Below are 15,529 nucleotides of genomic sequence, written 5' to 3'. Positions count from 1 at the left end.
TCTAACATTCGAGGACGAATGTTTCCAAAGGGGGGAAGGATGTTACACCTCTTATTTTCATACGTTGAGTTTCGCCAAAAGCTAATTGTCCTAGTGGACAAATTTTTTTGAGGTCATGGGGATAGGTATGTCCATCTTGAGTACATAATGGATTAAAACCATGTTTAGTAAGCCTCGGGAAGGTTTAAGACCCTTCGGATCATCGGAGTTAAGTTTCGGTGGAAGTTTGGGAAAAAATCACATTCTGGCGCACTTTGTGGCACAACATGCGAGCAGCAAAGCGCGCTTTATGGCCACGCAGTTGCTCAGCAAAGTGTGCCAGTGAAATTTGGTGATTCTGCAAGCTTTGCGACACAACATGAGTTTAGCAAAGCACGCTTTGCGTCTAGCAAAGCTCGCCGCATGTTGTGTCGGTCCAGAATTTTCTGGACCACTATATATAGAACCAATTCGACCCAAATTCATTATTTTACCATTTTTGGGCATAGAAACCTCTAGAATACTCTCCACCCTTCATCCATAAGAACACAAAGGAAATTGATGATCAACTTCATCAAACCAACAAGAATCAAGAGTGTGAAACACATTAAGTCATCCAAGTCAAGAAATCCCCTATAAGGAAATAGGGTTTTGGTGTAAGAAGGATACTTCCACTCAAGACTTGTTTCTACGCTATATAAGGTAAGTTTCATGGTATTTTCATGATGTTTGAAGTATTGATAAGTTGGAAACACTTGGATTATAGAAGAGTATAGAAAAATGGGTCATAAATGGGTGAATAGTGTCATTTTTGAGTGGTAGTTTGGATTGAATCATGAAAATGGATACGTTGTGATTGTAAATGACATTTAGAACATGGAATAAGTATTGTATGAGAAAGAATGCGATAGTGAACCTTGATCATGATTATGGAGAATTTGGAGTGAAATTGTGAAATGTGGGCAATGCAATTGAATGATGTTGTCGTTTATGATATTGTGATTGTTGTTATGAATGTTGGGAGTTGATATGAATATGGAGGAAGTAGTATAAACAAAGGAAATGCTGCTCAATTTTCTCTAGCTTTATTAAGCCCGTTCTTATAATTGTGTAGCTAATGTCGATACGAATTCTCTTGAAGGTAAAACGAGTGCATTAAAGGAGAACGGGCAAGCGATAGAATAGTTAAACCACAAAGGTATGCGAGGCTAGTCCTTTATTTCTAAGGCATGAATCTTATGTCATGATTTTCCTCCTTTCTCATGAATGTCCTATCTTCAAGCAAACTAAGAGCCCTTGTTCATGAATAGCTATACGAGACAAGAGATACGTTATGAGTATGATAAGCTTATGTCTAAAGATCCTAGAGTTCATGATATGATGTCTTTACGAAGTTAATGATGTTGACTACGATTCATTGATGTTTTCCTCATGTACACTCACCTTAAAATGTAGGTCCCTCCAAGGTGAGATATGACGACTATGATTACTTCATAACGTAATCGGGGGTCCACGACCTTATGTCACCCCGATATAGCTATAGTTGCTTCCAAGTTCTAATATATGTCTTGATGATCAATGTATAATGATATTAAATTACGATAAGAGCCATGCTATGCTTATGAGACTATTAATAATGACGAGTCTATGATATGTATGATGACAAATGCATGATATGTATGACGATGAGATTCCACCGCGCCTAATGGCTCTGGGACATGTCACCGCTAAGGTGGGTCGCTTGAGATTCCACCGCGCCTAATTGGCCGTACATGTCACCGCTACGGCGGGTCGTTATGATTCCACCGCGCCTACAAGTGCCGAATACGATCACCTACTAAGGCTGCATATGATGGTTACCCGGACGCGGGTTAACGATACGATGATATATATGATTGATATGATGATGCATGTATGGTATGATGATGTATATGTGATATGGTAAGGCATACGCTATGATAATGCACACGATATGCTTATGTATGATGAATGTATATGAAATGTATCTATACTTAAAAGAGTACACAGGTTGTATCCTCATCTCATGACTTATGATTTCCTTATTATGTTTACTTCATTCCCGCCTTACATACTCGCACAATGTTCGTACCGACGTCCGTTTTCTTTTGACGTCGTGTTCATGCCCACTGTGCAGGCGTAGGAGAGGCAGTCTTGCATCCATAGGAGCTATTAGCCGATTCGAGAGCACCCCACTTTTCCGGAGGTGCCACCGATTATTCTTTTGGTACATATATGTATATATTCATGATTTGGGGCACGACGGGGTCCTCGTCCCCGTCCATATGTCTAGTATTCTAGAGAGGCTCGTAGATACGCAAGATACGGGTAGTATGATCTCACAAGTCTTCATTTATATATATATATATATATATATATATATACATATATATATATATATATATATATTATTTTGATAGCCGAAGGGCTTACGTTTATAAAAGCAAAGGTGTTTCAAATGTTAATAGTTTTCTATGATCACGGGTATGTATTATGAATGAGAGCAGACGAGTAATAGAATGAGTGGTGTTCGGTGGTTAGCCCCGGATACCCGTCATGGCCCGTAGCCCGGGTCGTGACAGAATTGGTGGCAGAGGAGTATCTAGAAGAGCTACTACTTGATAGAAGTCTAATTTTGGTTGGTGAACGAAAGGCTAATCGAAGAATGAAAACTTGCAAAATTCACGATCTTTTACGGCAACTGTGCATAAGAATCGTGCGTTATAGCTCAAATTGAAAAGTTTGCGCATGTCATGAATGTGAATGTCCCCGTGTTCTCACAAGCCATAAATTATGAACGGCGAGTGATGCTTCTGCTTCTCATCGCAAACCTGTTTATTGTGGAAGGAATAGGAGTGGTATTATCAGTACAATCTGCAGCTTGGTTTTCACGAGCATTAATCCTTTTGTTATTTATAAGCGTCCCTGTTCCATTATCTCACATTTTGAGCTGCTTAAGGTGTTGGACGTATCTCAAATTGATTACGATTTCTCTGATATAATACCTCAACTTGTACATTTGAGATATGTTACTGCAAACATTGACGAAGCTCCTTCACTAGCCAAATTGTGGAATCTACAGACCATAATTCTTCGTAAACTACCAGGTATGACAAACTTGGAGCTCCTACCAGAGATCTGGACAAAGACAGAGATAAGACATTTGGATATTGGATGCAATATACATTTTCCAGATCCTCTTGAGGTAGAAAGTTATGGAGAAAAACCTTTGTTTCTCAATAATTTGCAAATACTTGTTGTCAATTCCTCTCCGTTTTTGGAGAAAATCCTAAGAAGAACTCACAATCTAATTAAGCTGAATATTGTAGATATTAAGCATGTTGACTGGCCTGCTGTTCTTGATTCTATCATTCAATTACAGGAGCTGGAGACACTAACTATAGAAGCAACGCATCCCATAGACCCAATTCTCTCCAGAGAGTTTTTCCTGCCTAATCTCAAGCAGTTGACATTACGTGCTACTAATTTTGGCATGGAAAGATATGGTTGTGCTCGCTAATTTACCCAATCTTGAGGTGCTCAAAGCAGATTATGCATTCCATGGAACAGATTGGAGACTAAATGAAGATGTTGTGTTTCAAAGATTAAAATATCTATGACTTGAGTGGGAATGTCCGGAAAGGTGGGAAGCAACTAGTTATAATTTTTCGAAGCTTGAGCAACTAGTCCTGAGGTGGCTCAAAAGCTAGAGGAGATTCCCCAAAGTATTGGAGACATAATGACACTAAAATTAATCCAAATAGATTTTGCAGCTTTGCAATTGAGACTAGTGCAAAGAAAATTCAACAAGAGCAAGAAAGCTATGGAAATGGTGAGCTTCAAGTTCGAATTATAGGTATGTTAACATTCCATCTTTAGTTATTAGCCATATCTTAATTAATATGTCCATGTCGGAGAAATTTTATTTTATGGGTCACATAGACCAATATTACTTATGTGAGTCTAGTGGCCAAAGTCATAGATGGACCCCTGAACTTGTCCTGATTTTTCATCTAGACCCCCCAACTGAAATGTTGACCATCTAAACCCCCGAGCATAAGATAAAATGTGCTATTTGAACCCCTCGTGCCAGCTGGGCACACGCGTGAAGCTCACTTGCTGTGACATGGAAAAATAGACCAGTGACATGGAGCCATGTCATATTACCTATTTTTTTTTAAAAAAAAAAATAAGCCATGTCAACAAAAACAATTAATTTTAACAAAAACTCTATTTTAAAATCTATTTAAATAATTAAAAAAAATTGAAAAACCCAACCCATCCTCTCCGATAGCCCACCTCGCCGCCACCACCGCCATCGGCTCGCTCTCCTCCGCCGCCACCGCGCCGCCGTCTCCTCCGCGCCGTTTTTTTAAATTTTTAATCATTAAAAATTAATTTTAACAAAAACTCTATTTTAAAATCTATTTAAATAATTAAAAATTTTGAAAAACCCAACCCATCCTCTCTGATAGCCCATTTCACCGCCGCCACCACTGCCCCCGTCGCCGCCGCTTCAAAATCTATTTAAATAGCGTTTTTGTTAAAATTAATTTTTAATGATTAAAAATTTAAAAAAAGAAAGTGGCGACGGCGGAGGAGGCGGCATGCGAGGAGGGTAGCGGGGGGCGGCGGTGAAGTGGGCTATCTGGAGAGGACGGGTTGGGTTTTTCAATTTTTTTTAATTATTTAAATAGATTTTAAAATAGAATTTTTGTTAAAATTAATTTTTAATGATTAAAAATTCAAAAAAGAAAAAAATTGGTCTCTCACGCTCTCGTTTAAACGAGCTTCACGCGATGCACATGGGTACGGCATGCAGGGTTCAAATGGCACGCTTATCTTACGTTCGGGTTCGTACGGTCAACGTTTCGATTGGAGTGATGCAGATATTTAAAATCGGCAAGCTTGCGTCCATCTATAACTTTGGCCTTTATTATTTGACATGCGGACTCATGGGTCTCACAAATTTGTTTCTAAGCATAAAATGAAAAAGACAATAATAAATCTACATTTTTCCTTATTAGGATGCTTAGTTATAAAAAAAATTAAAAAAAAAGGGGGGGGGGGGGGGATGCTTAGCTAAAAGGAATTAAAAAGTAAAGATCTTCGAACGGCTTTGACGACATCCTAGACTTTTCTAAAAGATCATCAATCTCAAATTCTCAATTCCCAAATACATACATATATGGTCGTTTGGTCTTGACGGAAGTAAATTGGATTATCAATTACTTTAGATATTATTTTTCATGAATGTTAAAATAAATATGATCTTAATTGAGGAAATTTATAGGATATTTTCATAATCATGAATCAGCACTAGCTCAAAGTTTCTCTTCTTGTTTTAATTGATTGCAGGAAAGAAGTTAATTTTTTTACAAATGTAGAAATTGCTCATGCTTTTAAATTAGATCGGATCCTAAAATGTAAAAACTTCAGTTGAGAATTATATTAAAAGCAAAGACCTTGCAGCAACTAAATATTCCCAGACCAACGATTTTGTCATCAAAGCCGATTAGGAGATTTTTTTTTTTTTTAATTTCTCCTTTTTTTTTTTTCTTTTTTTTTAAAATTTCGTTTTAACTAAGCATCCTATAAGGAAAAATGTAGACTTTAATATAGTCTTATTTTAATTTTATGCTTAAAAACAAGCTTGTGGGACCCATGAGTCCACTTGTCAAATAATAAATTAGACTCACATAAGTAATGTTGGTTATGTAACTCACAAACTAAAATTTCTTGTCCATGTCTGTTTTCTTTCATTTCTTGTTTTCACCTGTTAAAAAGGCTTGTAAACTTGGACCTATAGTAAATCTCAAAAGAACAGTGTTGCTAAAAAAGTGGGTTATAATTGTAAAGAATATATTAAGTGATAATGAGCAAGACAACATAACATTATTAAAAGGGTTTTAATTTAATATTTTGGGTTATGAAAAGAAATGATTATATAAGAAGAGTAATTGTATTCTAATTGATTAAAATAGTAGTAGAATTTAATTGTTTCCATTTCGCACACTTTCGCTCTATGTTACCTTCTATCATGAGTTTTAAGAACCGTTTTTATTTTGTGTGTATGCTATACTCATAATGTGATTGTAACAGATAAATTTGAACTGGAAGTGTAGCAGAATATACTTGTAATGCAATGGAATATAAGCCTACAGGTGCTGGTGTGAGAATCACTGCTTTGTATTCCATCTTAATGGCAAACGGCTAGTGTGGAGAGAAGAATGCTTGCTATTTCTTCAAATTTACCGATCAATTGTTAAACATGTAATATTGCTCAATATTTATAGGTAGTATAGTTTCAAAACTAGTTTAAATATAACAAATTTCTACATAAAGGAACCAAAAGAGACATGTTAATTGAAGGTTAAGTGTGCTTAATCAGATATCATAATAACCAAAATAAGAATTTACAAATAACCGAGAGACCAAGAGTGTTATCATCCCAAGCTTCGTTACAAACATATAGTGCAAAAAAAAAAAAAAAAACAGAGGCTAGAAAAGAGCCAACAAAGAACAACACAACTTTACATACACCAAGCTTTTAAATCAAGTGTCTTCATTGTATCAAAGTCGGGAAATATGAAAGCAAGCTATAGTGAGATACCAACTCAAGCAGTTACATTGGAAGAAAGCCATCAAATATTCGAGAAATTTTCATCTTTTTGTCTGATTATTCTTATTTGCACTTTGTGCTATTATGCTGCTTCTACTCTCTTGAGTTTACAAATTAGAATAAAGTATAAATAAAGGTGGTCATGCTCGTTTTGTACGTCGTCCAACTTCAAGGGCGAGGTCTGTGTCGATTTTCAGGGAAATGTCAAGTGCTTTCACAGAATGTGTTAGGGCACCGCTGTAAACATTCAAAAACGTATTCTATAACTACCATAACAAAAGAAAGATACTTCTATCAAAGTATCATTGCTGGATGAAACAAGTATTAAACTTTCTCCAGTATGAAACCCAAAAACGAAACGACGTCTCAGTCCTGAACAAGTTGAGGTCGGCTATATGAATCCTCAATTTTGCCTTATTATACATAACATAGATTATCTACTGAGATATTTTTGTCTGATCTGAGCAAGAAAACTGACCATCTTCTTATTATATTATATTAAAAAGAAAGGAGAACTCCCGGCTATACAAATAACATACACCGAGAAGTCTCGTCTATTTTTATTATCTCCCACTTTCTTTATTAAGTATCTTCTGGAATAGCATGAGTGAAATGCATACCTAGAAATGTAGGTAACACCAGTTTGTCCAATCGCATTGACTGTTTCAAGGGTAACATTTCCTGAAGCCTGCCATCATTACAGCAAAAACATGTCATCAGAAGATATATTTTCTCCAACATTTTTTAAGTATTTTAAATCATTAGCTATGTTGACTTTGTAGTATTTTTCGTGTAGTTATCAAATATGTAAATTTTATTTTAGAAAATTTGAAGAATCTATACCCGAATTCATAATCAAATTAAATGTTTTAATCTTCGTACTCTGAACCCTTCACATAAATTGGGACAGAGGGGAGTATACATGTTTGATGATAGTGATGAAAAACAGAAAAAGTAACTCGTATCTTGTCTTTAGCAAATTCATATGTATGTCATTACATTTGACAATTTCAATAATCGTAAAGAGGAAACCGTTATATGTGTTGCGAGTCTAGTGACTAATAATGAGTAATCTTACAAATGAGAAAAGTCAAGGCATTGAATCACATTAATCTTCTATATGCTGACAATTGTGTGAAGCAGTCAAACATGAAAATGAAATCAGGAGTTACCTCTGTCTCAAACCTCCCATTGATCAAATCTACGGCCTCCTTAAGCATGGATACCTCTACATCCCCATTAGATAATGGAGTAACCATATTATCCAGCATTATCCTAGTCAATGAAGTCTTTGTTTGAGATGCATATTCTAGAACCTCACGTACTTCTGCAAGAGTCCGGGTCTCAACCTGTTAGGAAGAAAGGTTTGAAATGCTGCTAAAAATTACCACATATTGTGTACACACTGGAAGGACCATAGCTCTATTGCCAAATAAAATAACGGTATCATAAATCAAACAATTTACAAGAAATTCCCTACTGATTCGGGCCAATTTATTCTAATAGTACTAAATACTTGTCTTTTAACAGATTGCGCTATTTGCGCATTCTCTAGAACTGGAGATTCTCTAATCTCACTTATCCCTGTACTGACATACAAGTCCCTAACCAACTAAAAGGATTCCTCATAAACCATCCCAAGCAAGCTTATTTCATTTTAATAACTTATTTATGACTGGATAAGTTATTAAGATTGGATGCTCTCCTCAAATTATCTACATAATTAGTGTTTTTAACTATCCAAAGAAGGTGCAAGAACCAACTTAATGAAAGACAATGCAGATATCTATTATGCAAACAGCCAAAGGCAGATTTAAAATACAGTGCCTCTTAAACTTCCTAGGTTATATGAGGGTGGATGATAACACTGAAAATTTTCTGAAAAAAGGGAAAATTGCACAGCTGTTTCAGCATTATTAATTTTATCTTTTTTACTTTTTCGGTTTTTCCTTTTTAGTAACAAAAGAAATCATTATCAAGAAACCCCGCAAACTATTTTGTTTCCTAACTGATTATACTTGGACAAAATGACCTCATTTTGTTCTCCTGTTTCGGTCATTCGATGTCACGATGTATTCTGGGAATACTACTCTCCTACCAAGAGTATCCACTATCTAGATATAATTACGCAAAATAAAATTCTCGAGTTTTAGGTCAAACATCTCTTTATTGGACTAACATTTGTTTTCAACAGATGAGAATTCAGCTCTGCAGTGAAAGGGCATCGAAAGTAGCATAAAGTTTATGTCTTCAGAGATATAAATAGTTTATTATTGAATGGCTCTAGAAAAATGTTTATTTGACCAAAATGTACAAAACCATTAGAAAAACTGATAGCAGAAGCTAAGAATAATATATTCCAAAAATAAACATATCAAAAGTTCGAACAAAAAATTTATAAGGTAAGAACTCAGAACTATAAACATATCAAAGAATCTAATGCAAAGGTATATGAGGCCAACCTCAACCCCCATTTGAAGATTATTTTGCTCCAAATACTGATCGACAGATTTTAGAGCTTTGTTGACACCTCCAGCAGCAGATATGTGATTGTCTTTTATCATCACCATGTCAAACAAGCCCATTCTGTGATTCTTCCCCCCACCGATCAATACCTTCAGTTAAAACCAGGTAGAAAGTCAGCCAGAATAAACTATACATGTGATATAGCCTCTGACAAGTGGATGATATTTGGTGAGTAGATCTTTACCGCCCATTTATCCACCAAACGTAATCCTGGAGCAGTTTTCCTAGTCTCCAAGATGCAGGCAGGGTGTGCAGCAACTGCCATTGCCTGTGAACATAAAAAGGTCAAGTCTCTTCTCATCAGTGACCATCACGACCATAGAGGCAAGAAATTAGACTCCATTACATGTTGAATAGCATGCTTTAGTTGAACCTCATATTATCAAGTACAAAGCATCTAGTTCTGACTAGCATTGAAACATGAGAACAATGACTTTAGCAAGCTGGGTCTTTATGATTTATGTTGCTCAAACTCTTCAAAAATGCCGCTAGGTGCATGTCGGATCCTCTAAAAGTAGTGCATTTTTGGAGGATCCAACACGGGTGCGGCAACAATTTGGAGAGTCCGCGCAACATAGCTTATGATGGTAACCTATTTGGGACATTCTTCAGCACAAAGACAAAAGAGAAGCCAAGAAATCTTCTTCTTTTTTTTTTTTTTTTTTTTTTTTTTTTTTTTTTTTTGGATAAGTAGATAGAAGCCTAGAAATCTAAGAAAGGTTGGTACCCAAGGGCACACCCTAACGGTCAGCGAAGTGGGTGAAAACCATGGGAGACCAGGATTCAAATCCTTACAGAGACAATAAATATTTGGTGATTTCTTCTTATCGCTTAACCTTCATGGAGAGAGTTATTCCATACTTGTGTTGTTAGGAGGTAGCAAGTATCCCAATGGAATAGACAAGGTGTGCGCAAATTGGTTGGGCACCCTTATTATTAAAAATAGGTAAAAAGGAAATCTAAATAAGGTTATATTAATAGACTCGCGGCCCAAGCAAGTAACGCTAGTGGCTTCTCCTATAATCATCTCAGAAAAGCTACTACACTGGAAACTTTGATGAATGGAGACTTTAGTTCTTTTACCATAAAACATTGATTGCAAATTCGGGACAAAGTCTCCTACTTCAACAGCTTGCGAGCTTGATAAATGACCTAACAAGCCAACTGCGCCAACTCACGAACAAAGATAGGTTTCTGAATGAAGCTTGGATATTGGCCAGTTAAAGTAGAAGTAACATCTAAAGATTTTAACTCAAACATTAACTAAACAACATATTTCATTGATTTTATATATCATAGAGGAATGTCTAAATATGGATCAACACATATGTTTCTGCAACGAAACTCAGTAATTTCGGACATAGAACAATTTATCAGTCTCAGATATACACTTGGAACATGAATACCAACTCATCAATGATAATAACCATTTCCATTCATGGCAATGTATTTGCAGATCGTTATTAATGATGAGCTACTTACACGAGGAAAAACACACCTTAGTCAGTGTAGCTATTCCACTCATTCTTTGCATAAAATTGAGAACAACCCTCTCAGCTATAACAATGCTGTGAGCCTTTCCTACAAAAGTCAAGCGAATTTATTAACTAGTCAAAAACTCATTAGCAATTAATCATTTCTCACATTTAGGTTACCTTGTACTTTTCCAAATTTCAAGCCTTTATGAACTTTACCACCATCCTTTACAAACCACTCCACCTGATAACGAGAACAAAAAATTAAAAATTACTCTTTATCAAAATTTTCTTCAAAGTAGAAATACCGGTTACCAGAAATATCTAATTGGAAAATCAATACCTTTAGTGAAGGATCAACTTCCGCGAATATCATCTCCGCAAGTGCAATTCCTGCTACAATCCCGTCTTCCTTTGCTAGAAAATGAGCTTCGGATTCCAAGTCAACAGGAATCGTCGCCTTACAAGACACATCTCCTGCATTTCACACAAGAATGAATACATTGAGCAGGAATTGAGTTTTTAAAATTGAGTACTCAAATTCACAAAGGTAGCTAGGTGCTGAAAAAAAGCTATATTTCCAAGAAACTTAATAAAACACAACTTTCCCATCACACAGATTGAATAGGAATTAGAATAAATGATGATTAGTGACAACAACACCCACCCCCCCCCCCCCCCACCCCACCCCCCCACCCCCACACACACACACACAAACTATTTCCTCCCCACACCCCCAAACTGAAGATAATGCTCACAAAGAACACATAACCTGTAAATTAATTGAGGCAACACAAAAAAGATTCTAACTAAACTTCATAGAGCAACTCTCAATTTAATAAAAACTTCACAATTAGCTTAACATTTCCTTAGACAATCCAATTGACAACATAAGATTAAAAAATATATATGGGCTTTAAACCAAACCTAAATCCCCAGCATCTTCAGAAAGGGCAAGTTGAATAACACCCTTTAAATCATAAGTTGGGTGTGCTGGAGGCTTCACTACTAATGACTCCACTATTCTACCTGCATTCTTAGTGGCTATTGCACTCATTTTCACAACCAACCTGCAATTTTACAACAAAAAATCCAATCAAAACTCATATAAAAAACAATCTTTATCAGTATTTAACCATAAAAAATGATTTTCAAGAATCTTTTTCCTCTTTTGGAGTGGTTTTTTCACACAAAATTTGATCAAGATTCATAAAAAAGCTATCTTTATCAGTAATTATCCATGAAAAATGATTTTCAAGAATCTTTTTGTTATTTTAGAGTGGTTTTTTCACACAAAATTTGATCAAAACTCATAAAAAAAAAAACAATCTTTATCAGTATATAACAAAAACAAAAAAAAAAACATGATTTTCAAGATTTTTTTTCTTCTTATTTTGGGTGGTTTGAATTCTACCTTGGGGCTGTAATTGCATAAGGGTGCACAGTTGCAGTGAAGGCAAGAACTCTAAACATTGGCAATTTTGGGTGTGGGGGAATTTTTTTTGGCAAATAAATTGTTTCCTATTTTTTATTTGAACAAAATGGTCCTCCAACTATGTCAATTTATTGTTTTTGATCCATAAGTTTAACAGGTGACCACAAAAGGTCATTTTGCACTTTCCTTTTCCTGATTTTAGGATAAAAAAGAAAGGATTCTGAAAGCAGCTTTTATTTTTGTTGTTCACTTTAACAACTTGTCAAGTAGGAAAATGAGGACATAAATCTATTTTTTCTGTCCCAATTTATGTTATACTTTTTATTTCTTGAGATTCAAACTTTTTACTATATTGATATGAGAAAAGTTACAATTTATAGTACTTTTCATGTAGTTTCCAAATATTGAGTTAATCCAATCCAATTTAGCTTCAAAATTTAGTCATATTGACTCTCAAAAAGCGAAATGTATCATATAAATTGTGACGGAAGGAGTATAACATAAAATTAAAAATCTTTTTTTCGAGATATTCAGGTAGATAACTTTTTGCTTCTTAAAATTATCACTTCTATTATAACGTAAGTTGTACATTTGACGAGTGAGAGTTACTCTAGTGATAGATCTTCATCGTCAACCACGAAGATTGGAAGTTCAAGTTGTTGACACCTAATTTTGGCTCGCCGTGCTTAAAATTAACGTTTCGGGGAGCCCTGATTGTTAAAAGAGCACGAAGTACACTTTTTACACATTTTTTACATTTTTGACGATTTATTGATAATTGTCCTCATTTTAGGAGTTTTATCAATTTAGGGGTCGTTTGATAGGAGGGATAGGATGGGATTGGATTATTAGTCCCATGGGATTGAAATAATCCCATGTTTGGTTGGTGGGATAACTCCTTTGTTAGCCCACCCAATCCCATCTATACGGGATAAAAGGGATTGGGCATCCCGTAAGGTGATTAGTTATCCCATCTAATCCCACCCAATCCCATCCATATGGGATAACTTATCCCTCCTACCAAACGACCCCTTATTGTCATTTTTCAAGAATCATTATTTTTGCACATGTACAACGAATACTACCACATTTTGTGCAATTAATAATTGTTTCTTTATTTTATAGCAATACATTTTTATATCTTATACATTAATATTTATATTTTATACTTACATTATTATTTATACATGTATTAATTAACTATATTTTACAAATTGGTCAAGGCATTATGTAAAAGTGAGCAATTAATCTTAAATGCCGAGAAAGAATTCGATCAAGTCAAAGTCTCATCACATTTTAAAAAGTTGACATCTGAAGTGATGGGTTGGATTCTTCATCCATTGATTAGTACATTTTTACACATGGGTTAAAAGGCGTAAAGGGGACAAGGGATGGTTGTTACACCTCGGAAAATTTTCCGTTGATGCACATGATCGAATAGACTAACGAAAAGCACGAAGTACACAGTGTTGCAATAAGTAAGGAATGACATTTGATAACCCTAAGTAAGATCTCAAAGACATTCGATGTTAGACGAGAAAGTTTGCCAAGAGAAGGCTAGGCATACGATAAGTATCGGAAGAGATTTGCTAGTAACAAGTTAATGATGACTTAATGATGCTTTAGAGAAGAGTTATAATGTCCCTTAGATTGTTAATGAGGTGATAAACAAGTGTCAAGAAGGTTCCATAAGGATTGGAGACCAAGCGAGTCGACGAGAACAAGTTCGGAATGACTGGGCATTGTACGACCAAACATACTGGCCGTATAAAACATACGGACCGTATGTTCAGCCGTATAATCAGCCCAAAATGACACTCTTCTATGGACCAAATCTACGGCCATACATACGGTCAGTATAATTTATACGGACCGTATGTTGGTCCGTAGAAACTAGTCGGGACAGATTTGAGTTATTTAATAAGGATCCAAGTTTCATTTTATTTCATTTTCCTTTCACTCCACTTCTCTTTAGAACATCTCTCTACATTTCTCCCATAAGAATTCAAGAGATATTAGTGTTCAACTTCATCAAACCAAGTGAATCAAGTGTAAGAAACCCATTAAAGTTCATCCAAGACAAGAATCCAAGTGAAGGAGAAACTAGGGTTTTGCTCAAGTGAAGTGTTTGCACCCAAGGTTCATTCCTATACCATCTAAGGTAAGTTTTATGGTATTTCCTTGTTGTTTAAGGTATTTGAAAGTTGAAACACTTGGATTGTAGAAGGAAATAGAAAATGGGTCATGTATGTGGGAATACTGTCACTTTTGAGTAATAGTTGGATTGAGTCATGATTCTTGATGTATTGTGATTATAATCATGTTATAAATGATGATGAGAACATGGGATAGACGTTGTATATGAATGAATGTAATCGTGTGTTATGACCATGAATATGGATGATTGGAAGTGAATTGAGAAGTTAGGACAATGTAGGTGGATAAAGGCTATTGTTATGACGTTGTGAATGTTACTATTGATGTTTGGGAGTTTGATATATGATATGGAGGAATTCGTATAGATAAAGGAGATGCTATCCAATTTTTCTCTAGCTTTAGTCATGTATGCTAAGCTGTCGATTTTCTAATGATAGTATAACTCTATTGAAGGTAGAAACGTGAGCATTGAAGGAGAACGTGCAAGTGATAAAATAGTTGAACGAAGAGGTATGTAAGGCTAACCTTTCTTTCATAAGGCATGGTTCTTTGGCCAAATATCTATTCTTTCATGAGCCTATGATATCCTCCAATGATTCTATCTCTAAAAAGCTACTAAGCTCATGATCCTCGATATGTTACGATTGTACTAAATTCCTTATATGACGAGTAATCCGCTAAGGATAGATGTAATGAACGACGATGGTAATGATGCTAAAGATGCTTATGAGCTTATATGTATATGTGCCTATGTATGGCTATTATGAAACCCCGAGCTTATATGGCCGGGTAGAATATAGTAAATATGTATAGATATAATGCACGCGCACCACCGCATTGGTACGAATAACCTCGAGCCTCGTGTAGGCTGTGTATGTATATAAACCGAGCCTTGGTAGGGCCAGGTATGTGAAATACCAAACCTTCATGGTTGGGTATGTTATGTAAATGCTATGTATATGATATGAGCATGAATACCAATACGTAACGAATATGGAAATGCTATGAAAATGAATATGTAAATGAACGCGAGCATGAATCAACGGGAAATATGACTTCGAATACGAAATGGATACGAAATGTAACGAGTACGACGGATACGTATACGGATACGGATATGGATGTATGTACACGGATACGCAATAGAAATGGAATGTCCCTATGAAAAGCAAGTAAGTGTTATGACGATGATACTATTATCTCCCACCCTATGCTATTTCTTATGTTGCTTATTATGCTTCTATAATGATATTGATCATGCTTTACATACTCAGTATATTTTTTGTACTGACGTCCTTTTGTTTGTGAACGCTGCGT

General features: G+C 35.6%; 1 protein-coding gene and 1 long non-coding RNA gene across 3 annotated transcripts; one reads left to right on the top strand and one right to left on the bottom strand.

Moving 5' to 3' along the window:
* The first annotated feature begins 3,448 nt into the window (after positions 1-3,448).
* LOC132067540 (uncharacterized) lies at positions 3,449-6,857 on the top strand. The gene is made up of 2 exons (XR_009417168.1): positions 3,449-3,853; positions 6,100-6,857. It is a non-coding gene; the product is annotated as an uncharacterized LOC132067540 (long non-coding RNA).
* LOC132067539 (quinolinate phosphoribosyltransferase [decarboxylating] 1a) lies at positions 6,623-11,690 on the bottom strand. Of its 2 annotated transcripts, none has more exons than XM_059460806.1 (9): positions 11,548-11,690; positions 10,964-11,097; positions 10,801-10,864; positions 10,644-10,726; positions 9,330-9,413; positions 9,082-9,234; positions 7,792-7,968; positions 7,240-7,307; positions 6,623-6,856 (listed from the first exon to the last, which is right to left on the bottom strand). In XM_059460806.1, exons 1-9 carry the CDS (start codon positions 11,675-11,677, stop codon positions 6,760-6,762), a joined length of 990 nt encoding a protein of 329 aa, XP_059316789.1. In that variant the 5' UTR covers positions 11,678-11,690; the 3' UTR covers positions 6,623-6,759. The 2 variants fall into 2 exon arrangements, with proteins under 2 accessions (XP_059316789.1, XP_059316790.1); XM_059460807.1 differs by having other exon boundaries at positions 7,805-7,968.
* Between the last annotated feature and the right edge of the window lie 3,839 nt (positions 11,691-15,529).

Source organism: Lycium ferocissimum, chromosome 8 (assembly GCF_029784015.1).
Source record: "Lycium ferocissimum isolate CSIRO_LF1 chromosome 8, AGI_CSIRO_Lferr_CH_V1, whole genome shotgun sequence".
NCBI lineage: Eukaryota > Viridiplantae > Streptophyta > Magnoliopsida > Solanales > Solanaceae > Lycium > Lycium ferocissimum.
The sequence above is the reverse complement of the archived record's forward strand: the minus strand, read 5'-3'. Positions and strand labels throughout refer to the sequence as shown.

What these genes read in the sequence shown, in the direction of transcription:
- LOC132067539 (XM_059460806.1), bottom strand. Translation starts at nt 11,677, where the DNA reads ATGAGTGCAATAGCCACTAAGAATGCAGGTAGAATAGTGGAGTCATTA. An exon ending in TGAAGATGCTGGGGATTTAG is followed by an intron (nt 11,098 to 11,547) that starts GTTTGGTTTAAA and finishes TGTGAAATGCAG; the next exon opens with GAGATGTGTCTTGTAAGGCG. An exon ending in ATGGGAGGTTTGAGACAGAG is followed by an intron (nt 7,308 to 7,791) that starts GTAACTCCTGAT and finishes TAATGATGGCAG; the next exon opens with GCTTCAGGAAATGTTACCCT.